The sequence below is a fragment of the Natrix helvetica genome (assembly GCF_964273705.1).
Source record: "Natrix helvetica genome assembly, chromosome: 3".
Taxonomy (NCBI): Eukaryota; Metazoa; Chordata; class Lepidosauria; order Squamata; family Natricidae; genus Natrix; species Natrix helvetica.
In genome coordinates this window covers 140,781,153-140,806,636 of record NC_138549.1, presented here as the reverse complement: position 1 = coordinate 140,806,636, position 25,484 = coordinate 140,781,153, and the positions used below count along the sequence as shown (strand labels likewise).

The following is a 25,484-nucleotide window of genomic DNA, read 5'->3' as shown; positions in this document are numbered from 1 at the left end:
GGGACTAAGCAGGGATTAGGCCAGGCCGGCTAAATTGAACAGGTGGGTTTTAAGCTTCTTACGGAAGGAGCAGAGATCGGTGGTCCTGACAGATCACACCTATAATGTATTTGTATTAAACATGTGGTTAATATATTTTATTTCAGAAAGGAAAGCGTCAGATAAACCAAATATCTCCCAAAAGGTGATGAACTTTGGTGCAACTGCTGGACAGACCGTAATAAATATTGGTGCAACTGCTGGACAGACAGTAATAAATATTGGTGCAGCTGCTGGAGACCTAGGAAGCAAAGTTAACCCCCTCAAGCTTGTCAAGGTGAATGCAGCAACGTTTCAGGTTTACTTTAACAAGCGATTCTGTAATATTGGCTGTTGGATGTTTCGGGAAAAATATTGATATGATGGCACCAATTAAATGACAAAGAAGGAAATACAAATGAGAAATGCATGAAAGCAAACAAATAAAAAGGAATCTAAAATATTTTAAGAACCACTTTGGGGCACTGTTTAATACATCAGTCTAGAAATCAGGAAACTGTGAGTTCTAATTCATGAATTCAGCTGGGTGACTTCCAAAACACTTCTTAGTAACAGTGATCAGGAACCTCCACCGTGCCAGATCCAGGAAGAAGTGCAAGTAGCACACTAGCAAAGTTATGCAAAGGTCCTCCAGATTATAGGGTGAATCCAAGTGAGGCAATGCAACCCCATTTAGATTCAAGGATGGATTTATCTCCTTAGGGCCCCAAATCCACAGCTAATTGTTCTTGGAATGATGGAGCTGAAATCTGTTCTTCCTTATCAAACTCCAAACTCCTTCACTTGGATGATTGGGACCATGATCTACAATTAAATGTTATCAGCATGCTGAGATACTGCACCCTATGCCAAACGATCACTCCCCTCAACAGCTTTACTATCTAATATACATATTAAACTGGAGAGGATAGAGAGTAGAGCCTTGAGATACATACAAAGCAGGGGTTTGAGGCTAGACCACTTTCTCCCTCCCCCACCTTCCAGCCCCTCAATGCTGATCAAGGAGGACTAGGATGGATGCACTATCCCTATTCTGAGACCACAAGAAGTCATTAGCAAGCATAATCAAAATCTCTTAGTATTGTATAATCCTAGTTTGAAAGAGGTCCAGATAATCTACTACTTCCTTCTTACCTTGACAGTAACGATGAGATAATGTCAGGATTCAGATAGCAGTTGTTTGAAGTAATCTTCTAGCAGTTGTTGGAGAGGTTCAACAAGATTGTTCTACATTTCCATATAATGGAATTTTATGTCATTTATTTTCAGGCACCACTGAAAAAAATCCCTATTGATAAATTGGTACCAAAAGAGGAAGAATTTGAGGAGGAAAAGCCTGAGAAGGAAGAACTGGATTGGTGGTCCAAGTACTATGAATCATTAAAGGAATTAAGTAAACAGGTAATTGTGAACCTTACAGTATAATCTATATTGAATTATAATGAGATATGAGACTGAGTTGGATAACCTGTCACTTTTAACTTATTGACTATATAGTGTAAAGTTGGGATACTAGAAGGTAAAGGGGCTGTTTAAATAGGAAAAGCTGCTAAAATACGTCTGATTTTTTTAGGTAAACTAGGGGGCAGTGTTCATGTTGATTTAATCTAGATTATGATTTTTTTTTTTTTACCATTCCTATGCTTCTGTCTTTGCTCTTCAATGCATTAACTGATTTTCCAAATAGAGGCGGGCTGCACTCTCTTATCAATAAACCTAGGATTAGTTCTCAGTGTGACTTAATCATTGTAGAGGACTGCACTGCCAGCATTTTTTCAAGCTCTATGAAAACTTTGTCCTGTTACCCATAATAAGAACTCTATAGAACAGTAAGAAGAAAAGGCTGAGACACAAAATAATTTAAAATTAGAGGCAGAGAAAAAAAGAGTGCTGAATATCCGTATTAAATAATCAATGTTTCGAGCGCAGCATTTATTAATTTCTAGCATTTTACTGTAAAACTCACATTAGAAAACTATAAGGAGTCTTCAATATTAGAAACTGTAAGAAATGTATTAACAGCATAGAATGGTAAGTCTGATTGACATCTGTTATTATAACTCAGTGAAAGGCTATTCTCTTTTGCAGTCTCTTAGTGATGAAGACGAGGATGACACAAATGATACAGGTGAGCTAATCATGCTATAGAACGGCATTCCTTAACTCTGTATCTTCCCAATGTGTTAAATTATACTTTCCACCTTTCTAGCATACCCAGAATGAATTGTATTAGCCCAGCAGACACCAGGGCAGAGGAATACTAGTGACAACATTTCTCCAGATTATTACCTATTTGAAGTTTCAGTTTCCTTTTGTTGTGATCTGCTGGCGGTCTGCAGAGCTGACAGCAGAGTCAGACAATGAGGAGGTTGGGGAGGAACATGGGCCAGTCCTGGAGTCTGGGGAAGGCTCACACGAGGGCTCTGCATCAGAGGTAGAGAGGGACCCAGTGCCATCTGGGAGTTATGCGCTGCCTCTCGAGCCTCCAGAGTCAGACATCAGCAAGGCAGAGGAACAGGTGGAGCCTGTTCCCAGTGCGCGCATTCGCAGAGCTGCCAGAAGGCAAGAACAGTTAAGACAAAAGGGGCGATTCAGGAGTAAGACTTGGAGATGATTGGCCCCTCCCATAAGACATGAAGGAAGAGCAAAGGCACGTGAGCCTTTGCAGGAAGCAACTTTGTTCGTTCTGGTCGGTTTAAACTCTGTAGCTCCGTTTTGACTCTATGCTGCGTGTGGCCTTGCCAAGCTAATTGCCAATTAGGTCTTTGGCACTGTTTCAAGAGAGATAAAGGTGGGTGCTTATCAGCCTTATCCTGAAAGACTGTGGCATACTTCTGTCAGACTCTTTACAAAAGTAAATTAAGTCATTAACTTTACCCGACTACTCAGAATCATTGCAGCCAGCATCTAACACTGTGAGCTGAGAAGAACACCTCTTTCATTTCGCTGTATCTTCTTTAGATGGAGGAAACCTGAATGCTGCTTTTCTTGATGAGGATGTAGAAGATGAAATAGTTGTTGAAGCAGAGCCAGTCCGTCCAAAAAGGAAACTTATAGCAACTTTAAAAGTAAGCCTTTGTACAAAGAAAAAAGACAGAAACTGATTGACATCACTTATAAATTTAGCTAAATATAGTATATTTACTGAAGCAGTTCTAGTTTTATCACATGAAAAGAGGTTCTGCTATATTTTAATGTTTTCTCTCTCAAAATGTGGGCAAACCTACTACCAGTGTTCAGTCAATAGTGATCAAAAAGAGTTCCAAGAACTGCAGAAAATGATTTAGAGGGAGTTGTTTGTACTTTTGGGACAGACTAGCCATCTTTCATAGTATTATCTATATCACCTGTATCTGTTGAAATAGAATTACTTCCTATATCACTGGCTGATAACATGAATTTTGAACACAATAGGAAAAGGATATAACATAAAAAGGAACAGGATAAGCAGCAGCAGCAAAAAAAATCAAACACTGAATCTGTCATTACAAAAAATTTCTTTGCATTAAGTTTTCTGTTCTGTTCTAATTCAGGTTATGATCAATTACCATAGTGCGCATTTTTATTCCAGATTTATAGTTCAGAACTAGAGAATGAGTTTGACAATTTTGAGGACTGGTTATGTATTTTTCCACTTCATCGTGGAAAAGCTAGTGAAGATGAAGATGGGAATGAGGAAGAAAAATTTGTCGGAAAATACAAGGTAGGAATCTTTATTTATTAATACCATTTGATTTTCTTCACAAAGTAGTAATGGCAGTGAATTTATTCCTATTAACATTAATTTATTTGGCATAGGGGCTCTTCGATAAGTCACAATTCAGTCTCAATCATTCCTTTATAAAATGCAAGCCTCATTGACAGTATCTTTGCTCTCTGCTTTCCATAGTTCTTAAGCCAGATTCCTGTTGCTGCAGTCTGGAGATAGGTGTGGTTTTTTTTTAAAACAAACGTTGAACTTTCTTTTGCAGTAGGTAAAAATTGGATGCAAATCCTAATTTGGAAATATGACTGCTAATCTGAAAGAAAGTCTATTTTAATACAATCTGTTATTGCAGGGTATTCACTCCAAAGCTTCAACAGGTTCAGAATATGATGGGCTTGCCATAGGATTTTTGCTCCATGAGCTGCAATGGTTGCCGGTGTGCTTTTGGGTGTGATTCAAGGTCCTCGGTTAATACCTATAAAGCAGGGGTATCAAACTTGATTTCATTGAGGAGCGCATCAGGGTTGTGTTCAGGGGTGGGTTCCTACCGGTTTAACAACCGGTTCACTGAGCGCGCGCTTTGAGTGCACACGCACATACTTACATTTCGGATTGCTGCTTGGGAAGGAAAAGAGCTGAGGTGTGGTAATCCACTCTGCTGCGCGACTCAGCTGAGAAGATAAAAGTAGGTAAAGTGCAGCGCCGGGCATGGGGGCCCCACTTGTTTGTGGGAGTGAACCGGTTTGCTCCCAGCTCATCTTCAGAGCTACAGGTTTGCCCGAACTGGTCCGAACTAGTAAAATCCCACCCCTGGTTGTGTTTGACTTTGGGGGGCCACGGTGGGTGTAGCCAAGCTGGCTGTGGCCAGCTTGACGTCACTTGTGTCGAGGGCATCTGTGGTGGCCCAAAAGCTATGCCAGCAAAAACGGGCTCCCGAGCTCCATATTTGACTGCAACAGCCTCCTGCAACCCTCTGCCAGAACAAATGGAGTGCTGGAGGGCCACCTGCAGCCCTCCCAATCTCCATTTTTGCTGGCAGAAGCACTGCAGGATGGGCCTTTGCTGTTTCCAGAACCCTTCCACGGGCCAGATCTAAGCACCTCACAGGCCAGATCTGGACCAGATCTGAGTTTGACACCCCTGCTATAAAGGTACTGCCTGCCTTCCACAGTTTCTACCAATCTGATATGAACTGGCAGAGTGGGCATTTTTCAGGTCACCTTGATTAAATGTGCCATATTTCAGGACCCAGGAAATATGTGTTCTCTGGCCTCTGAAATGAGGTTCCTCTTGAGGTCTTTTTGGTCTCTAGGTGGATGATGTCGTTCTTGAAAACTGGCTATTTATCCTGGCCTTGGGGTAGGATAGATGTTTGTATTGGCATTGTTGTTTGGATTGCTATATTGTAAGAATTTTGCACTTTTATACTTGTTCAGGTTAATACTTTGGTTTGGGTTTTTTTTTTGTTGCTTATGTTATTCCACTGTGAACTGTTGAAACTGGGTTGGAGTCAAGTGGCATCCCTATTGAATAAATAAATACTAATTCATTAAAAGTCACATATATTCTGCTAGGAGAAGTGAATAGCTTTTTCTCAGCAATAGGGTTTTTCAAAATATAAATTATTAGAAAAAACCCTACATAAACGGCATGTTCTTCTCAACTTCCTCTGTTGCAGGGTTCATTCTATGTTTATCGAGCTGAAGAGGCAGGTCCAGAACATAAGATCTCCCAAGGCATCCCCAGAAATAGACCCATCAAGGTTCTTGTCAGAATTTATATTGTCAAAGTAAGTATTTTGACTTCATATACAGAAATACAGATTTAGGATTCTAATGTTTCTTGAGGTACACTGCAGACAGGTTGATTTCCAAAGCACATGAAATAACAGAGATTCTGTCATTATTTCAACCCTGGTCATTATTTATTTATTGTGCTCTTAAGTGCCATTCTTTCCTGAATTGAAAAGTAAAATATTATTACAGAACATTCTTCTGACATTCTCAGGTTGGGTATTTTCAAATGAAGAATTCCTAATGATGTTCTTGCCCCTACCTTGCAGATTTATTTTATTTTATTTAGTTTGTCAACCATGTATGAGATGACAGGTATAAGAATAAATATGGACATGAACACAGGAAATGGGTACGAATAAATGGGGACAATAGGACAGGGACGGTAGGCATGCTGGTGTGCTTATGCACGCCATAATTTCTTGGAAAAGGGGTGAGGTCCACGCTAGACTGTTTTTTTGAGGAAAACAGATTTGTTTTCCTATTAGGAAAATAGACCCAGGATTGGGAAAATATAGGAGGGTTAAATATGGAAGGTGCTGTTTATAAACCATGAACTCTCCAAGGCAATTGCATTAGGAAAAATTCACCTGTATGCTATCTAAGCCTTTTTTTTTCAGATGGGAAGATATAGGTTTACCACAAATTGCAGGAAATTCCATTATATTGATTCCATGTCCATTTGTAGAATTCTTTTTGTCCCATCCTTTTGTATTCTGTCACCATATCACACGTGGTTTTTTCTTTAGGCAACTAATTTGACACCAGCAGATCCCAATGGCAAAGCAGATCCCTATGTTGTGGTTAAGATTGGCCAGCAACAAAAAAATACCAAGGATCGATATATCCCAAAACAGCTCAATCCAGTTTTTGGAGAGTAAGGATATGTTTTTATCTTATATCTGTCACATCTTTTCTAAATTGATTCTTGTCTTACCCAGAAGATTTTCTCTATTTCAGAAGAATGTAACCGTTAGTTATAGGCATAAAAGTACAAGAATATGTCTTCATAGCATCAGCTAAGTTTATATGTGTGGATTCTTAAGGGCTGATAGTGGATCTTCCTGTGGGAATGGTGATGTATAGCAATGTTGAGATTAAAAAAAATTACTACTGGTTTCTTGGGTATGGCTCGGTGGGCGTGGCAGGGGAAGGATACTGTACAATCTCCATTTCCTCCTGATCAGCCGGGACTCGAGAGGAAAAGAATAGATGGGGGCAGGGCCATTCAGACGTGGTATTTACCAGTTCTCTAAACTACTCAAAATTTCCACCATTACTGGTTCTCCAGAACTGGTCAGAACCTGCTGAATATCCAACTCTGATGCAGAGAAATAAGAAAGTTGAAATATTCCAAGGATGGATATTGACATGAGCAATGAAGTAAACCTTCAACTAGAAGGAAACAACCTTTCAGCACAGAAAGAGAGAATCTGAGGTTATATCTGTCTAATATGCTCATGAAAATAGGAGTAAAAGAAAGCAAATTGCTAATAAAAAGTAAAACAATTGCAAGAGTCTGATACTTATCTGGCTATATAAAATAAAGAAAGAAGGTGGACCAGGGACTTTAAAATGAAAGAATAGTCTTTATCATTCTGCCAATGGATCCATCCAGCGGGCACTTCTTTTATTTCAGCATTTATGTTCATTAAATACAAGTTAAAGGAAATGCTGCTATAGTAAGCAATAAAATGATTATTGTACAGAAGCTATTTTGTTATGTTCTGTCTTTACTTGCTATCTCCCAATGGTATTGTTTTCTTTCTATCTCATATTTAGAGTACTGGAGCTTTCGATATCCTTTCCTATAGAATCAGAACTCACTATATCAATATTTGACCATGATTTAGTTGGATCTGATGATTTAATTGGGGAGACCAAAATTGACTTGGAGAACCGATTCTACAGCAATCACAGAGCCAATTGTGGAGTGGCCTCACAATATGACACGTATGTATTATAGGAGCAGTCAAGGTGACTGAATCCCTCTGTCGTTTTACTAGTATTCTATAGCTTTGTCAATAGAGCTTAAGGCCCAATGTTTTCTGCCCTATAGGAATGCCAGCACTAATAAAACAGTTTCATATCTAATCTAAACTTGATAAAATGCAACTTACCAATATGTAATCATTTGTTACAGAGAAGGCTACAATATATGGCGAGATGCTTTCAAACCCACGCATATCTTGGAAAGTTTATGCAAGAAGAACGCCCTCCCCTCAGCTGAGTACAGGGCAGAGGAAGTCAAAGTAAATAACAAGATTTTTAAAATCCCCCCTGAAGCTTTTCCTGAAGGTAATGGTACTTACCTTTGCTATAATTTTTTTAAAATTTCAACAGCAGTGGTGGAATTCAAATAATTTAACAACTGGTTCTCTGCTCTAATGACTGGCTGGGTAGGCGGAGCTCAGTGGTCATGTGACTAGGTGGGCATCGCCAACTCAACGTCACTCACATTGATGGGCGCTTCGCCTTAGCTGTTATAATATAATAAGGGTTAACCGGAGAGGCAGTTTTTGTAAGCAGGGCTTACAAAAGAATTTTGTGCTTGTTTCTGCTACATTACATTCTATTATTTTCAATCCCTCAAACTTATCAAGAAATTCAATGAATTTTATTTCCGTGCTCCAGACTACAGTACTAGTTATTCCAACCAGTTTGGGGACATCTAGAAATTTGATGGGCATCCACATTCTAATTCATGAATAATAATACTAAAAAGCAGAGGATCCCTTGTGGTTGAAAATCTGTCCTCAATTTGATGAATAATTGATGAGCACTCCTTGAGTAAGAGTCATATACACAGGGCCGGATTTTCCTATAGGCTAACTAGGCTTCAGCCTAGGGCCTCAAGATCAAGAGGGACCTTTTATTTTTATTTATTATCCATGCCACATTTTTTATAAAGGTTAGTACCAATTACAACATGTTTCATTTAATATATTGATATATATCATAGTAATGATGTATTTTATTATCTCTCATGTAATTTACAAACTTAAAAATGGGAGGTGAAAGGGCCCCATAAGTGGAATAACCTAGGGCCTCTTTTCATCTAAATCCGGCCCTGCATATACATACAGATTCATCGTGTGACCAGGTCCACTAGTTTATGGGAGCATGCATGATGTGTAAGGTATACTTTGTGAGCACAGAATAAACACTTTGTGTCTTGTCAGTCTAATTTAACCAAACCCTGAACATCTTGTTTTGGATTTGCTTTCTTCCCATATGCATTTGCCCTCCTCTGATCTCTCCATATGTTCTTTCCCTTTCTGCAGTCACTTCTGTGCACTGTTTCCTTCACTGACAGTCCTTTTTCCACCACTCTCTTCACCCTGGAGCCTGCATGTTCTGGGTCTATGAATGAACAATACACACGTTCCAAACTGTCTTGTAGGCTAACATAAAGATAGAACAGGCATGTTTGAGTCTGTGCCCAGACTCTCCAGAACAATTTGTTCTGTCTATGCATGAAATGCTTTGCCCAACCTTACTAAGTTGCTACCTGGTTATTCACAGTTTACTTTCACTAAAATGGTTAAAAAATGGAAAGTCATCTGGCAAGAATTTGTTCTTGACAAATTTTTGTTGCCTTTTGGTAATTCAAATAGTTTTCGAAGATTTTTTTGAACCTTTATTGATCTGCTCTAGAATCTTCCCCATTACTGATGTGAGAGCTGAATCCCTAGATCCTCCTTTCTTTTTCCTTTTTGAAGATAGGTCAACAATTACCATTCCTCAGTCATCTACTAGGTAATAAGTGCTGTAGGATTTCTTTGATTCAGCTACTTCTTCATTACTCTAAGGAACAATTCATTATTAAGTCTTGGAAATTATTGAAGTAAATATGTTTCTCTTAACCATATTTCTGTCAATCTCGAGTTTCAATATGATAGAACCAGTCTTAATCATAGAGCCATAGTGCCTTATTAGTTAAAATGTTAATTTGCTACTTAGATGCTTGGATTTTTAAAAAAAAGGAAATTTCATGCTTGGTATCTTTCAGAAGGATAATTTATATATTCCTTTAACATAAATGCTACTCTTACCCCAAAACAGTATTGATATAATGAGGTATAATACAATCAATAATAAAACATCAATCCAGTGTAAGATTACTCAGGGACAGCATGATCTTATTCATTTGCAAATGTTTGTTTTTCTAAAGGGAACATGTTTTTTAAGAATCTTTGAAAATGTAAGAAGGGGCAGCCTGTACATCTGAGAGTAAACTGCTCCAAAGGGAGCATGGGGCCTGGCATGGTTAGGATGCTGGGTTGGAATTTAGGAAGTCCATGTTTGAGATCTGAACACTGTCATGGAGTGGAATTGAGCTCCCCTCCTTCACTCCAGCTCCTGCCAGGGACGTGAAAGGAGTCCCCAATTGTTTGTCCCCCATTGGCTAATCCTTTCAACCCGGAAGCACCTCAGTGCTTCTGAAACAATTGCAATGCAAAAAAACCCTGCTTCAAAGAAAATTCACTGAGCCCAGAGTCTCTGAACATGGATTCCCTCAATACTGGGACTCTTAGCAAGTCTTGATTAATGGGTTCCACTTAGAGAAGTTTTTAAATAGATTTGTCTGAAGTGTTGTAGGGTTTCCTGGCTAAGCAGGGGGTTGGACTAGAATATCTCCCAGGTCCCTTCCAACTCTTCTCTTCTCTTCTCTTCTCTTCTCTTCTCTTCTATTCTATTCTATTCTATTCTATTCTATTCTATTCTATTCTATTCTAAATCTCATATCACATTAATTACTGAATTGAATCCAGACTTGAAGAAGTGCCTGTTAGAATCTGTGTTTGGTTATATTTCAGAAGCCTTGGCAAAAGACGATAAAGAAAATAATGACGATACCTGGTCTGCCTATGATGAGCACAAGGCTTTGCATGTTCTTCAACACTGGGATGAAATGCCTGAGTATGGGTGCAAATTAGTACCAGAACATGTGGAAGTTCGATCCATTTACAATCCAGATAACCCCGGTATTCTCCAGGTAAAGCAGAAAGTTGATTTATACATACTATAGCACTGTTATATTTTGTGTTCAACATTTACATTTGTATCTGTAACATAGCAGCTGCTGACTGCAAATATTTGTAGGAACGCATGCATGGTCTGCTGTCAAATGAGGTCCTCTCTAACATATGCCTTATGTTATGGGATTTCAACTCCCATAATAACCCTCGGAGGACCGAAGGCTGCTCTAGTACAATCATAGCAATACGGGTTGATACGGTTGCTCTGGCCAAATCAAGCTCAGTTCCTGGTGTCTTTATAGATATGGCAGTATACACATAATTATAAATATTGTTTGCCATTATCTTCTTCCTGGGTGGTTCCCCCATCCCTCCAATTTTGCTATCTATGTGACAGCTCACTGTCTTAATCTCTCTTCACACCAGAATTCCCAGGTTGCAGTGTAAAAAAAAAACGGATGCATGGAGTAATACCAATCAACTTAGTCTATTGACCAACAAAGGAGAGAACATTGCCAAGTGACTTTTTGTTGTTCTTGTTTGTCCAGGGTTCTCTCCACATGTGGATTGACATGTTTCCAAATGATGTCCCTGCACCACCACCTGTCAACATCAAACCACGACTTCCAATCAGGTAGAGAGAAACCTCTGTGAACAGGAAACTGAATCAATATTTATTTTACCATCATAGAATTTGTTTTGTGTATTGTGCACTGGGTAAAGATTTGTGACTTGAAATTCTCTGATGCTGCAAACATCTAACCTTTTATCTACTTTCCAACTGCAAATTGCATCTCGTTGTATATGAGTAAAAAGTGCATTTAATATTCTTGGAAACAATAATTTCATCTGGATGCCTTTTCAAGTGGAAAGGTGCACACTTGTGGGTAATATGCTGTTAAGCATAGAAGATAATATATGTATAATAAAGCAAGAGAAATATGCAGCTGTATCTTGCCTCAGAATTAATGGAATGACTAACAAGCTAGAGTCAAATTTAGATTCACTCAATATATGAAAATAATCTGTAATTCTAGTTTTGAAACCATGGAAATCACATTGAATGCATTTTAGTTTAGCATTAAACCAAATGCAGAGAATCTGCAATTACTGTAAGGATTTGTTTGTCAAAGAGGCCTTTTTCTGCCAAGAACCCTGGCAAGGGGCTTCACTGCCCCCATCTTGTATGTATCTTTGCAATTAATTAACAGATCAACCAACAAATTTCTCAGGATTTGCAAGAAAATCATTATTGTCTTTGGTTTTTCTTCTTCTTTCCCAGTTATGAACTACGTGTCATTATCTGGAATACAGATGACGTGATTCTTGATGACGTCAATCCAATAACAGGAGAAATTTCCAGTGACATATATGTCAAAAGGTGCATTTGCTGGGATAGGTTAAAACAATCAGGAACCTGTCCCTGGGCCATTCTTTCTGTTTCATTAAATGTGCAAATTGAACTTTAATAGATTGTATTTGTGTGTGGAAGGTTAATTCATAATTATCTTGAAACAAATTCCTCCTGCCACATGGTTTTTTTTGTTGGGTTTTTAAAGAAACAGCACTTTGTATGATGTGAATTTTAATTTACACTCTCAATTTGTGGATTTTTCCTTGCTATTTGGGACTTAATCAATTTAACAGTTTATCTGAGGGACCGTCTCTTGCCAGTCACATCTACCTGACCCACTAGAGCAGGGTGGCAAGGAATGTTGCGGGTTCCATCCCCTAGGGAAATACACCTGGTGGGACCCAGAAGAAGGACCTTCTCCGTGGTGGCACCCTATGGAACATCATTTCCCCAGAGATTAGAATGGCTCCCACTCTAACACTCTTCAGGAAGGCGCTGAAGACCTGGTTCTGCCAGTGGGCCTAGGGAACCCAGAGAGGGATGGAGCCCATTAAAAGGCTTGTGAGATATGTTGTCACCAGGGTGGGGGAGTGGGGAGCTATTATTTGATTATTTTCTTCTATTAGTTTTATTTTTTATATATGTTATTTTTATATTTGTGTAAACTGCCTTGAGTTGCCATGTGCGAATAAGTGGCAATATAATTTTTCTAAAATAAATCCGTAAGTAAGTAAATAAATAAATAAGTAAATAAAACATTTTTTCATTTTTATAGCAAATATTACTCTACTCATACAGACTTTGGCTTGGGGCACCTAAATAATGCTGCTGCTGCTTTTTTTTTCAAACTTGCATATAAAAATACACTGTCTGTCCTACATAAGTAGTCCTCACAATCACAATGGAGCCCCACATTTCCATTGTTAAGCAAGACAGTTGTTAAGTGAATTGTGGCCGATTTTCTGACCATTTTTGCCACAGTTGTTAAGAGAATTACCGCAGTTGTTAAAGAAATCGTGCATTTATTCAGTAAATCCAGCTTCCTCCATGACTCTGCTTCTCGGGATCCAGCTGGGAAGTTTAGAAATCACATTGTAAAGTGAAACATTTCTTAAGTGAATTTTGCCCCCTTTTACACCCTTTCTTGCCACTGTTGTTAAGTGAATCACTGCAGTTGATAAGTTAGTAACATGGTTGTTAAATTAATCTCGCTTCCCCATTGATTTTGCTATCAAAAGATTGCAAAAGATGATCACATGACCTTTGGACACAGCAACAGTCATAGGTATGAGTCAGTTGCCAGGCATCTGAATTTTGATCCCATGATCGTGGGGATGCTACAAAGGTCATAAGTGTGAAAAATGGTCATAAGTCATTTTCCCCATGCCATTGTAACTTTGAACAGTCACTAAATGAACTGTTGTAAGTCGAGGACTACCTGTACTCTGAAACATCTTTATGTTAAAATGTTGCCAGCTGCTAATGAAAAATTCTCCTGCAGCTGGATCAAAGGACTGGAGAAAGACAAGCAAGAAACAGACGTTCATTTTAATTCGTTGACTGGGGAAGGCAACTTCAACTGGCGGTTTGTCTTCCGCTTCGATTACCTTCCAACGGAGAAAGAGATAACGTACAAAAAGAAGGATTCTATTTTTTCTCTGGAGGAGTCAGAATTCCGTGAACCAGCTGTCTTAGTCTTTCAAGTCTGGGATTACGACAGGATTTCGGCAAATGATTTCCTAGGTATTCTTTTCAATGCACAGAATCGGAATGTTAGCTTGTTTTAGTGTGTGAATGCATGGCACAAATAGGAGAACATTTAGGAGAAAAAGATCATCTATAATTTTGTTCCCAGTTATCTGAACTTGATTTGCTTCTTAAAGGTGTTCTGTTCTTCTATTAAGGTAGTTAATATGAAATAAAGAGGGAGCCAGAAACAGGAAAAAGAACTACTTAAATTCCCAGGCTATTATTCACAGGACATGTCCCAGAATGCCAGGGACAATTTGGCAAGAGCCTCTTCTCCTTGTTCAGTTTTGGATGTTTTATGCGGCTATATGCAATGAAAGTCACCTTACCTATTTATAGATACAAAATCTGTATCTTTGGTAAAGCAGTAAAGGAGAAAAATGAATATGCAGCACCACCCAGCGGTTACAAGATATTACAATGTCAGGTCTAGAACGCCAGGGTTATCTTATGAGTTCAAAAGCTTTGATCTAGTCTGGCTATCAGTTACATTTATTTGCAGGTGCTCCTTGGTTTATGACCACAAGTTGAGCAGGATTCAACAAGATGACATTAAAATCTAGTTGTGATTTCTTCAGTTATGTTGGCTATCAAGATTTGATGCCATGCTAACTATGACCAAAATTAATATAATTCCCAGTAAATTCTTACCCGTTTTGAAATTATTGCACATATTATATATATATTACATTATGTAAGTGGGAGAGTGCCTGAGATTCTCTGTTGTTTGAACTTTTCTAGGATCCATTGAGTTAAAGCTGAATGATATGGTGAGAGCTGCCAAGAGTTCAGAGCAGTGCACTATCAAGATGGCCAAGGAAAAGGCCATGCCACGGTTTTCTATCTTCCGAAACAAACGAATGAAAGGGTGGTGGCCCTTCATTAAATTGAAAGGTCAGGAAGACATTGAAAGGGAAGAGAAGGAGGCTAAGCAGAAGAAAAAGAAGAAGAAGAAGAAATGGAGGAGATCCGTTAAGCCAGAAGATGTGGAGTTTTCAGATCCTAGTGGGAACATCTTCATCTTAACTGTAAGAAAACATGCAGCAATATTGAAGTGGTGCCTGAAAGATTAAGGAGTAAATTACATGGGCTCAAACCCAGCTTTTATTTTAGGGTTCCCATTCCTTAAAAATGAGGAATGCGGTGGCTGAGTGGCTAAGACGCTGAGCTTGTCAATCAGAAAGGTTGGCAGCTTAGCAGTTCAAATCCCTAGCACCGCGTAATGGAGTGAGCTCCCATTACTTGTCCCAGCTTCTGCCAACCTAGCAGTTTGAAAGCATGTAAAAATGCAAGTAGAAAAATAGGGACCAACTTTGGTTGGAAAGTAACAGCGTTCCTTGTGCCTTCGGCGTTTAGTCATGCCAGCCACATGACCATGGAGACTTCTTCAGACAGTGCTGGCTCTTTAGCTTTGAAACGGAGATGAGCACCGCCCCCTAGAGTCAAGAATGACTAGCACATATGCGCGAGGGGAACTTTTACCTTTACCTAATCCTTAAAAATATGTCTGTTTTCCTGATCTTCCTACTGCTACTTCCTTCTTTATTTGAGATAAAGCTGGAAAACCATAGTTTTCTGATAATTGTGATGCTTCCTTATGAAATTGCCTTTTACAGAAAGACACCAGGCTGAATCCATCTTCAGTTTCCAGATATTAGGAAAAGCATCAGACTATACTTTGAAACTTGTATATTTGTGGAAGCTATCAATATTAAATCAAAAGCTGACAGGGAAAAAGAAGAATTCAAAATAAAAAGTTCCAAAGGGCTTATGCCAATGTTTCAGGGGAAAGATCAAACCTATCTCCAAGGAGAAGAAAATGTGAAAAGATGAACTTCATAATCAGAAAAGCTTCCTGATTAAAAAAGGTTCCCAATCTAGAATTTAATGGGATCTGCACTATCTGACCACAGTGGAACTATCTTCATCTTGCTAGGAAATGTGTTTTAAAGAGTGTCACACATAACATAAAACACAGAACAAAAAATAATGGGTGCCTCATATATTGTCAGAAGCCACCACACATTTTCTAGGTATCAGAGCAGTTGTTCTTAAAGACTCTCAACCGACCTCTCCCATTTCTCTGATGGTTGATTCTACAGACATGGATTTCTACTCTTTGCAGTAAATTTGATGGATTAATTTTAGATTTAATTGGCTTTCAACTGTGGTGGAAATTGTGCTTCTTGGAGAAACATTTTGGTTCACTGCGTTGTATTTCCTTTAATAAACAAATACTTGAAAATCTCAGCTGCTATTTCACAGTTTGCTTTTTCCCCAGGGAAAAGTAGAAGCTGAATTTCAGTTGTTGACTATAGAGGAAGCTGAAAAAAACCCAGTTGGTCTGGGGAGAAAGGAACCAGAACCCTTGGAAAAACCCAAGTAAGTGCTGATAAATGTTTGCAGATGATCATACAAATACCCCCAATTTTGCTCTCCCACTCAAAATGTACCATTAATACATAGTGGAAGCTTCTCTAGAATCCTCCTGCTAAGGTGTGTGAGGAGTTGGCTGAATGTAATGTTAAGATAATTTTATATGAACGTGGCCCACTTCCAATCAGATGTCCGGAAACTCTCCTTTCTACTTTATTTTTTAGTATTTTAATACTATCATTTCCAGATCCAGATAGCGGGAAAGTAGTAAGGGAGAGAGAACATAAATCTACCAAGAATAAATTTATATCCAAAATTATCATACTTCTGAAATTGCCTCTTTATGTTGCTTATTAAATAGAATACAGTAATTGGATTGGAACATATTCAGCTTAAAAACTGGCAACATGGTTTGGAAGATCTTTAGCTTTTCAGATTGTGGGGCTGAAGCAAAGAATATTGTATACTTGTGATGACTATATCTTGTCTCCAGAATGAGAAGCAATTTTTCTCTGAATATCACTTGCTGTTGGCCAACAGAATGATACAGTTGTTGTCCTTGTGTTCATCATCCTACATTCTTTAAAGCAGGGGTGTCCAAACTTGGGAACTTTTAAGACTTTGTGGACTTCAACTCCTAGAATTCCCTGGGAATTGAAGTCCACAAAGTCTTAAAGTTCTCAAGTTTAGACACCCCTGCTTCAAAGAATGTAGGATGATGAACTCAGAGCACTTTCTGCTTGAGAAGGGGCCTTTTATGAACCCCAGAATCTGTATAGTCAGCGGGAGTCACATTTATTTCTTTGAAACATGTATATAGTCACCCACCATACAACAAAAACAGAGCATATGGTTTGTATATTTTAAATTTTAGCATTTGATTTCTTCCTTAGCTCCCCCCCATCTAAAACATACTTTTTGTTCCTGCCCCTTTTTTTTGTCTCCTTCAGTCGTCCCAAAACATCCTTCAACTGGTTTGTGAACCCCATGAAAACATTTGTCTTCTTCATTTGGAAACGGTACAAGAAGTACATCATTGCATTGCTGCTCATTGCAATTTTGACCATATTCTTGGTTCTTATTCTTTACACAATGCCTGGATACATCAGCGAGAAGATAATAAATGGCTAAAGAATTACCCTTCCTCCCCAGCATACTGTATTGGGATTTAATAAAAGGAACAGAAGGATGACAACAATGACTTTCTATCAAAGATCTTAAAGAACATAGAATATAGCTGCCTAATTGCGTGTACAGCATTTTGAAAAGGAATCTGCCACTGGAAAGAAATACTGCCTCTATCTGAGCAGACAAGCTGCTCACATATAGGATTCATAACAGTCTCTGAAATACGTTTTCACCTGTCAATAGTTCTGAAGATAACATTTCACTGAAAAATAGACTCTGTGGACTTTATGGACAAAATAAAAGAAAGCAAGAGGAGGTGTAGAAGCACTAAAAATTAGTCATACAAAGAAGACTAACAGTTTTATGCTGCTGCTGTTTGTGTTCCCAGATCAAATGTCTGTGGGAAAATGAATTTCAATTAGTCAAAACACATGCTATGAAAAAAAATCCCAATATTATACAGCACAAGGTGATAAGGCAGTAGTGGGATGCACTTTATTTCTGGAAAAATTATCACTTGTCACTGTTAGTATTTTGTGTTTATATAACAGTACATAGGAAAACAGACTGTACTGAACCATGCAAGTAAACTAATTTTAATTGGGGGGGGGGGGGTTTAGAAAATGATTTGATCAACTTAATTATATTTATACCTCTGTTTTTTCATATACTTGCTATATCATGGGTTATGTTGTACCATGGTGAATAGAATGCTATGGTGATACACTGAGGACACAAAAAGCTATTAAGCTCTAGTTGAATCTTTAGATGTATTAAGTGTATCAAATCCTTTGTGAGTTTTGCCATGGAAGTACACACAAAAGTTGTGCAGGTCCGGTCTACACCAACCTTTGTAGATAACCAAGCACAGTTATTTTCTCTCTCCAACCATGCCTACCAAATAGCTAATAACACAATATCCAATTTGAGAGAGGTAGAGATGTACTGCTGTTTGTGGATCAGAGCACTTAGACTGCTGGAATACCAAACCACATTCGTCTACATAAGAAATACTGACAAACGGAAAGATAGTAGGGTTATGTAGTTATTCAGTACCAAATGTTCTATTAAGCAAAAGAGCATGCAAACTTGTATGAGCTTTGGATATTTGGGCAATCATGAGAGTATATTGTAAGTGTTTTCATAATATGGAGTCTGTGGGTCGTCTATTGATGAAATGGCTTTTCTGGTGGACATGACCAAACATAAAGCATTAGTTTTATAACCAAAAGACTGGAGAAGTTGACCCCCATCATTTGTTCTAGGCTCCAGGGAAGTTCTCTACTCTTACTTTGTGTTGTGGTCCGCTGGCAGCCTGTGGAGCTGACAGCAGAGTCGGACAGCGAGGAGGTTGGGGAGGAACATGGGCCAGTCCTGGAGTCTGGGGAAGGCTCAGATGAGGGCTCTGCATCAGAGGTAGAGAGGGGGCCAGGGCCATCTGGGAGTTATGTGCTGCTTCCACAGCCTCCAGAGTCGGACATCAGCGAGGCAGAGGAACAGGCTCCCCTTGTTCCCAGTGCGCGCATGCGCAGAACTGCCAGAAGCCAAGAACAGTTAAGACAGAAGGGATGACTCGGGAGTAAGGCTTGGAGGTGATTGGCTCCTCCCATAGGACATAAAGGAGGAGCAAAGTTTTCTTTGGCAGTGTTTCAAGGAAGATAAAGGTGGGTGCTTATCAGCCTTATCCGAAAGACTTTGGCAGCCTATTGTAGGATTCTTTACAACTATTTGGGACTCATTATGGGCTGTGAATGAACATAATTCACAGGCTTTGAACTAAAAAGAGGGTTTTGGGGACTAAGTGTGTGCTTTTTACTGTATCAGGAAGCCTAAGTCACTTTGGTTCTTTTTTTGGATAATCCACCTACTACCAAACAACTAGCCTAGACTCTAAATGTGTCCACTCAGCTGGAGCTTCTGGGCTGAGCAGAGATAATTGAAGAAGTCAGGCTGTTTCAGGAGCTGTACCATGAAGGGTCTTATGGGAGATAGTTGGCAGCTGGAATTGTACCCAAATTCTTATAGGAAATCAGTGCAGTTGGATAAACAATGAGATGAAATGAGTGCACTGTATTCTGCTGCAGATTTTTGTTGCACGAGACAACAAATAGTGTTGTGAAATACTATTTGAAATAGTGAAATAGCGGGGATGGGAAATCTACAATGCAAGACTGCACACAAAAAAGGTATCAAAAATCAGTTTATAGCCGTCAACATCAAACTTTTAGGAACTCAGATTGCTCTGCAAATCATGTTATTGACTAATCTTTAATTTCCAAAGGACCAACTGGCTCCTAAATATGTGTCAAAATACTTTCAGCTATGGTAAAGTGTGTTGTAAGCAATATGTATGCATCTACCGGTAGTACTGCACTAAATGAAGTGATTTGAACAGATATGAACACCAACCTCATTTCAATGATCACACCGCAAACAGTACTAGATATCTATTTGGAGTTCAGTGGGAGATGCCTTTGATTTGGTTTTGAATATTTGGAAAGTCCAGTGCTGAACTGAAATTTCATGATGCTTGGTACCTTTGGTGTCTGCCATATGTATGTATATCTCTGTACAAATAGTAATCAGCATCCAGGAATTTTTTAAAAAGTTAACTTTAAACACACACAAAAAAACATTTTAGCCTAACTTTATTTATTTTTTATTTATTATGGAATGTATACTCTGCCTTTCTGTTTATGAAAATACTTGAGACTGTTGAATATTTTAAAAATATATTTAAAAAATAAAATTTTAAAGCTTGGCAGAAGAAAGGCGTTGTTGCTATTTTCCTAAAGAGAATTGGTAGCCAAACACTCTTCTCCAAGTCACTCTATGGCCTTGGAAAGTCACAAGATAGGCAATTATCGGGTGGTAGAAAAGTGCATGAGTCTGAGCACTTCTTTAAGTACTGTTCTCTCTGTGTGGACAGGAAAGCAGAATTACAGAGGGAGAGTGAGCAAGCGGCTGCTGCTCTGCTTTTCAGAGGTTTGTGGTCTTCTCAGCTACCCTTAGCTGCTTCCTCTCAATCCTGTTCCCCTTTTTTTCCACCTCTGTGACTTTGCTGGATAGCCCAAGGCTGTGCGCTCCTTTGCTACGTCCACCCGCCTCAGATGCAAGAATGACGGACCTGATTTCTGTCCAAGACTTCATCTCTCAAACCCAGGAGGATCTGAGCTCTCCAACAACCTCCTCCTTCACTAGCCACATGGGCAAATGCAGGAACACAGTTTGCAGCTTAGAGGAGGTAAGGGAGGAGCAAGGAAAAAGGCTTTAAGCCAACGACCCAACTAGATTGAATCAGTTGCTGATGATTTATTGGGTTGCTTTTTTGGGGGGTGGGGGGTACACAGGAAATTTCACTTCATCCTATCAACATGTAGCCAATTATTATTTGTGAAATAATATGCACATTACTCTTTCAAAAGCAGAGGCTCAAAGCAGTTTACATAATAAAAATGCAATTAAAAATTATGTTCCCGAAAACGGAAAAAATCTAATATTAAATTTCTATTTTAAAAGTACGGATGTCTATGTGTATCTCCAGATGTTCACAGAGGTTGACAGTCCATTTAAAACTTTCTAACCAAGCTGACAAAAGGGTTATGATGTACAAGAGTTTGACCATAATAAATGGTCACTCCCTAAAATGCAGTCCAGTACAGCTACCCTCTGTAGAGCCAGACCATCATAGGACAGCTGCACAGAGTTTCTCTGAGCCTTAACAGGTTTCATCGCAGTGGTGAAGATACCATGAATTGGAGTCTTATTTAATGACTGCAAAATTCCCATGGGCACAACCTGAGAGAGGTTGATACGCCTCTTTGGCATAGTTTATGAGTTGTTACACAATTTATCAGGGGTGATTATGCTCTTCTTCTCACAATATTACTTGAGAATGAATCACATGAAAATAAATGAGGCTTCATTCTGAGAAAGCACCATATAACATGTATAAGTGACATATTTCAAAGGATAAGAGGTAGGGTATCTTTTATACAGCTATGGAAGGGATGCAGTAAATATTTGTTGCTTATGATTTTTAAAACCATTTCTGCCTCTCTTACTTTTTCATTTCCTCTTTTAAAATGTGTTGCACATCTTTCATTTTAGTTTCCCAATAGCCACACTTATTGTGAAGAAGGTTCTAGAAAGGGATAGCTAGTTAAGTTTTGCAAAGAGCTGAGCAGATCCTGAAAGCTATCAAAAGTTTGTTAAAAGTTAGGACAGGGTGTAACATTTAATTTAAAATTGATAGCAGGAAACCAGAAAATAATATTAATAGTTTGGAGGGGAAAAACATGTAGCATCAGGAAAAGGAAACGTTGGTGGAGTTCACATTATAAGTCCTAAGCTTTATCTTCATTATTAGTTCTCTTAATTAGCACTCTGACATTATTTCCTCAGGCATTATTTTACTACTGTAGTGTGTGAGATAGTGCGACTGAGTATGCTTTAGCACTGTTAATTTTTGATACTGGGAAATAAATTAATATTCCCAATCCTTTGGACACTTTTAAATATTTCTTCTAGAATTTAATCAACTCCTGTTGGTTTGTTATTAGCAATATTTTGTAGGGCCCAGGTTAGCTTTATTTTCCAGAATGTCTGATTGTAGTTCTGTGATAAAATCTTTTCATGCATTTATGCTTTCACAATCTTTTGTTCTGTTCTTCTCAAGACGTATGTGCTCGCCTCCTTTGATTTCTGCAATTTTCTTACTTTAAAAAAAACCCCTATTTTTTATCCTCCTATTTTTCTGTTGTCCTTAATTTCTTTGAATTGGTTATTCAGACATAACTCTTTGTCTCTCTGTATTTTTACCTAAAATTCAGAGTTTAGCTGCACAAATTTTCCTGTCTCTGTTGCCATTCAGCATGTCAACTGACAGCCATTTTTCTTTTACTTTTTTCATTTCTAAATGTTTTCTGTTTGCTTCATTTTTATTTATGCCTCCATTTTCAGCGTAGAGTTCTGAGAGCCACTCTGTTTACAATAACTATTACATTAAAGATATTTTTCACATTTGTCACATATGGAACATTGCTGAGGTTTTATTTTGGTCTGACTACTTTATTTATTTTCTTTAGTTTAAGGTTTAATTTGGTAAATTATGTGCAATCTAAGCCACAAGAAGCAGTAGGTCTTATTCGTGCTTATTGAATAGCATTTATCCACCTGTAGATCATGTAATTAATGATTTCAGGGCTGTCCATCTGATCAACAGAAAAATAAAATAAGAAAGTCTTGTCTAGTTAGTTCACACCTTGAACTTCCACCAACTGTACAGTGACAAACCCTCATTATCTTCATTCCACACAAAAAGCAAAAAGCATAATAAATTGCTAGCAATTCTCACCCATGCTTTCCAGTATTTGTATGAGTGTATTTATTTATATATATATATAATCAGCCATCTCACAAACAAGTGATTCTTGGAAGTATACAACAAACTAAAATAATAAATATCCAAAATCATTTTCATTAACAAGTATTTAAAACCAGAGGTGGTATTCAGCCAGTTCTGACAGGGTCTGGAGAAGCGGTAGTGGAAATTTTGAGTAGTTCGGAGAACTGGCAAATAGGCTGGCCCCACCCCACTGCCTCCCAGCCTCCCAGATGATCTTCTTTTGTTGCACTGAACAGGAGAACGGAGCTGGAAAGCAGGTTCGTGGGATAGGGAGGGAATGGGGATTTTGCAGTAACTTTCCCCTGCCAGCTCACCAAGCCACGCCCACCAAGCCACGCCCACAGAACCAGTAGTAAAATTTTTTGAATCCCACCACTGTTTAAAACATTATACTTGTCTTAGTAGTTTGTATAGTTTTTTTAGATGAAGGGACATCCATAGCAATGGAGCCACCTCACTAGTTCATTTGTCCCCTGGTATCCCAGGCCTGCTGGTAAAACCAGATCTTGAAGGACCTTCAGAAGCTGAGAACTGATGAGGTTATTCTTATCTTGAGGTGCAGGGGAGAAAATTACAGAATTTATTTATTTATAGCATTTGTATAGCTGCCCATTTTAAAACCAACTCTGGGTAGCTTTCATTCCATAAATATATACAGTCCTAAAACTGAAAACAATAAAACAGAGAGACCTGGCACTACCACCCTATTTCTCAGTTGCAACACACATTCTCACCTCACCTCACCTATCCCACTGCTTGGGGTATTGGAGTCAGATCTCATCCAGAAAAAGGGGTAGGTGCACTTTGAAATTAGAGAAGGGAGTATCATAGGGCAAGGCCTGCAATAGAAAAGGAAAGCTTCCAAGGATCCACAAGATGGCAATGTTTAAGGGAAAGGACTTGCAACATGCCTACTTTATCTGCTGCAAGCAAGGCAGTCCTGCAGATAACTTTGTCCTATGCTATATAGGGCTTTAAAGATATTAGCACCTTTCTTCTTTCTAACTAAAAAATTATATGAAAAAAATATCTGGTTTAGGTGGTTAATTCCAGAAGGCTTGTTAATTTTCGGGGAGGGGGGTAGAGTGAGAATTAATACAGTAGTGGAGGCAGAAGCTTCATGGAAAAACACAAGAACCTCCTAGATGAAACAAGAGACACTGCACAAGATATGAAGGGGGGAGGAGCCATGGCTCAGCCAACAGACAGGGGAGAAGACACAGCAATGAGACTTAGGTCACAGAAATGATTTAAAAACACAGTGCAATTGTTAATATAATGAAATGGTTAGAAGTGATATAAAGTAGGACTGAAGATGTTAAAGAATTTGAAGTAAACCTAAACTGCTAATATGTAAGTAATAATGATATTTTGATATATATAAAATGAGAGAGAGATGTAAGACTCCGGGGAAGTACCACCTTCCATATGATGTAGCTGTCAAAATTTTTCTCCACATTTATGTACCCTTTTCCCACAGGACGCCCAACACAGTTCATGTCTCTGCATTCTGGACCAGTTGTAACTTCTGGGTGGTTTTCAAGGGCAACCTCATGTACTCTGTATTGCAGTAATCCAAATACCCCTAATGAACTGCAAAATTAAAGCATTAGCATGTTGATAACTCTGCAATAATATACTTTTCCCAATTGCGGTGACTATGGTTGTGGTCAGAAGAGAACATCTGCTTAGTCTTTCTTTTTTTAAATGCTTTTAGGACTTGGATTCAGATCGAAATGTCCTGCAAAAAATGAGGAAAGCGGTCAAAGCAGAGCACACGACTGGACAAGGTCAGAATGCAACAGGAAATGGGATGTAGCCAAGGCAGCCAAATCTGGCAGGCCAGAATGATATTTCTGTATGCCTACAGAGTTATTTTTAAAGTCTAATTCTTTTAGTTCTTTCAATTCTTAAAAATACAGGTATCCAGAAATACTAAGCTTTAATAGGAATGTTGAATTTAGTAAGGCTGTTTAGAGAGCTAGTTTGGTGTAGTGGTAAAGGAATCAGGCTAGAAACTGGGAGACTCTGAGTTCTAGTCCCAGCTTAGGCATGAAACCAGGTGGGTGACCTTGGGCCAGTCACTCCCTCTCAGCTCTAAGAAGCAGGCAATGGCAAATCATTTCTGAAAGACTTTGCCAAGAAAACTACAGGGACTTGCCCAGGCTGTTGCCAGGAGTAAATACGTCCTCAAAGGAGCCAAAAAGAGAAAGGGGGAGGGAGAGGCAGCTGATACTGAACTATAAATATCTTGTAGACAACATAAGCCCAGTCCATGTCATGCAAAGAAAGAAAAGTTGATTTTATGTCCCCACTGGGTAAATGTATTGCACAAACTGCCATTTCAGGTAGGATGCATAGGACTGCTACCTGACAAATATACTTTGTTCAGGCATGACAAAGAAATTCCAACTCAGTACATACCTAACACTAAGCAGCTCCCTTATCTTAAACCAGGGGTGTCCAAACGTGGCAACTTTAAGACTTGTGGACTTCAACTCCCAGAATTCCCCAGCCAGCTCTGCTGGCTGGGGAATTCTGGGAGTTGAAGTCCACAAGTCTTAAAGTTGCCACGTTTGGACACCCCTGTCTCAAACCCTTTTCATTTTGTCCATGAAAACCTGGTTTCCCTGCAAAGGAGACATTCTAGAATTCTGTGTCAAGCTGTAGATGCAAATGCTACCCACTGCAGACAATCTTGCTGAACTCCATGGAAATTGGCTCTTCACTGATGTTGTGTACATCTTTGTTACATGTGAATAAACTCTTTTGGGTGCTGCAGACTAAATATATACACTCTGCTTAAAAACACATCTGTGCATGCAAGAAAAAGGCTGGATTCACAAAATAAAATGTGCCCCAGTTTGTTTTAACTATGGATTGTTGAATAAGCCCTATAGCCTGCTTTGCACATTAACCATAAACCATGACTTAGGAGTCAGAATGGCTA

The 25,484-nt window shown here is 38.8% G+C and overlaps 2 protein-coding genes across 4 annotated transcripts in view; both read left to right on the top strand.

The window, feature by feature from the left end:
- LOC309390156 (fer-1-like protein 4) overlaps positions 1-18,108 on the top strand; it is a 62,140-nt gene extending 44,032 nt beyond the window's left edge. Inside the window, exons 30-45 of one of the 2 annotated variants that reach the window (XM_081949242.1) lie at positions 147-316; positions 1,309-1,440; positions 2,128-2,167; positions 3,001-3,107; positions 3,611-3,742; positions 5,424-5,534; positions 6,288-6,415; positions 7,321-7,491; positions 7,682-7,836; positions 10,359-10,537; positions 11,069-11,154; positions 11,803-11,901; positions 13,376-13,617; positions 14,365-14,651; positions 15,905-16,005; positions 16,950-18,108. In XM_081949242.1, the coding sequence (XP_081805368.1) occupies positions 147-316; positions 1,309-1,440; positions 2,128-2,167; positions 3,001-3,107; positions 3,611-3,742; positions 5,424-5,534; positions 6,288-6,415; positions 7,321-7,491; positions 7,682-7,836; positions 10,359-10,537; positions 11,069-11,154; positions 11,803-11,901; positions 13,376-13,617; positions 14,365-14,651; positions 15,905-16,005; positions 16,950-17,130 (2,321 nt within the window). In that variant the 3' untranslated portion in view covers positions 17,131-18,108. The remainder of the gene's footprint in view (positions 1-146; positions 317-1,308; positions 1,441-2,127; positions 2,168-3,000; positions 3,108-3,610; positions 3,743-5,423; positions 5,535-6,287; positions 6,416-7,320; positions 7,492-7,681; positions 7,837-10,358; positions 10,538-11,068; positions 11,155-11,802; positions 11,902-13,375; positions 13,618-14,364; positions 14,652-15,904; positions 16,006-16,949) is intronic. The other variant, XM_081949241.1, reaches the window with a different exon arrangement.
- Positions 18,109-20,171: 2,063 nt separating this feature from the next.
- LOC309388924 (arf-GAP with SH3 domain, ANK repeat and PH domain-containing protein 1-like) overlaps positions 20,172-25,484 on the top strand; it is a 48,120-nt gene continuing 42,807 nt past the window's right edge. For both annotated transcript variants that reach the window (XM_081946695.1, XM_081946694.1), the window contains exons 1-2: positions 20,172-20,371; positions 24,252-24,324. In XM_081946695.1, coding sequence (XP_081802821.1) covers positions 20,246-20,371; positions 24,252-24,324 — 199 coding nt within the window. In that variant the 5' untranslated portion in view covers positions 20,172-20,245. The remainder of the gene's footprint in view (positions 20,372-24,251; positions 24,325-25,484) is intronic.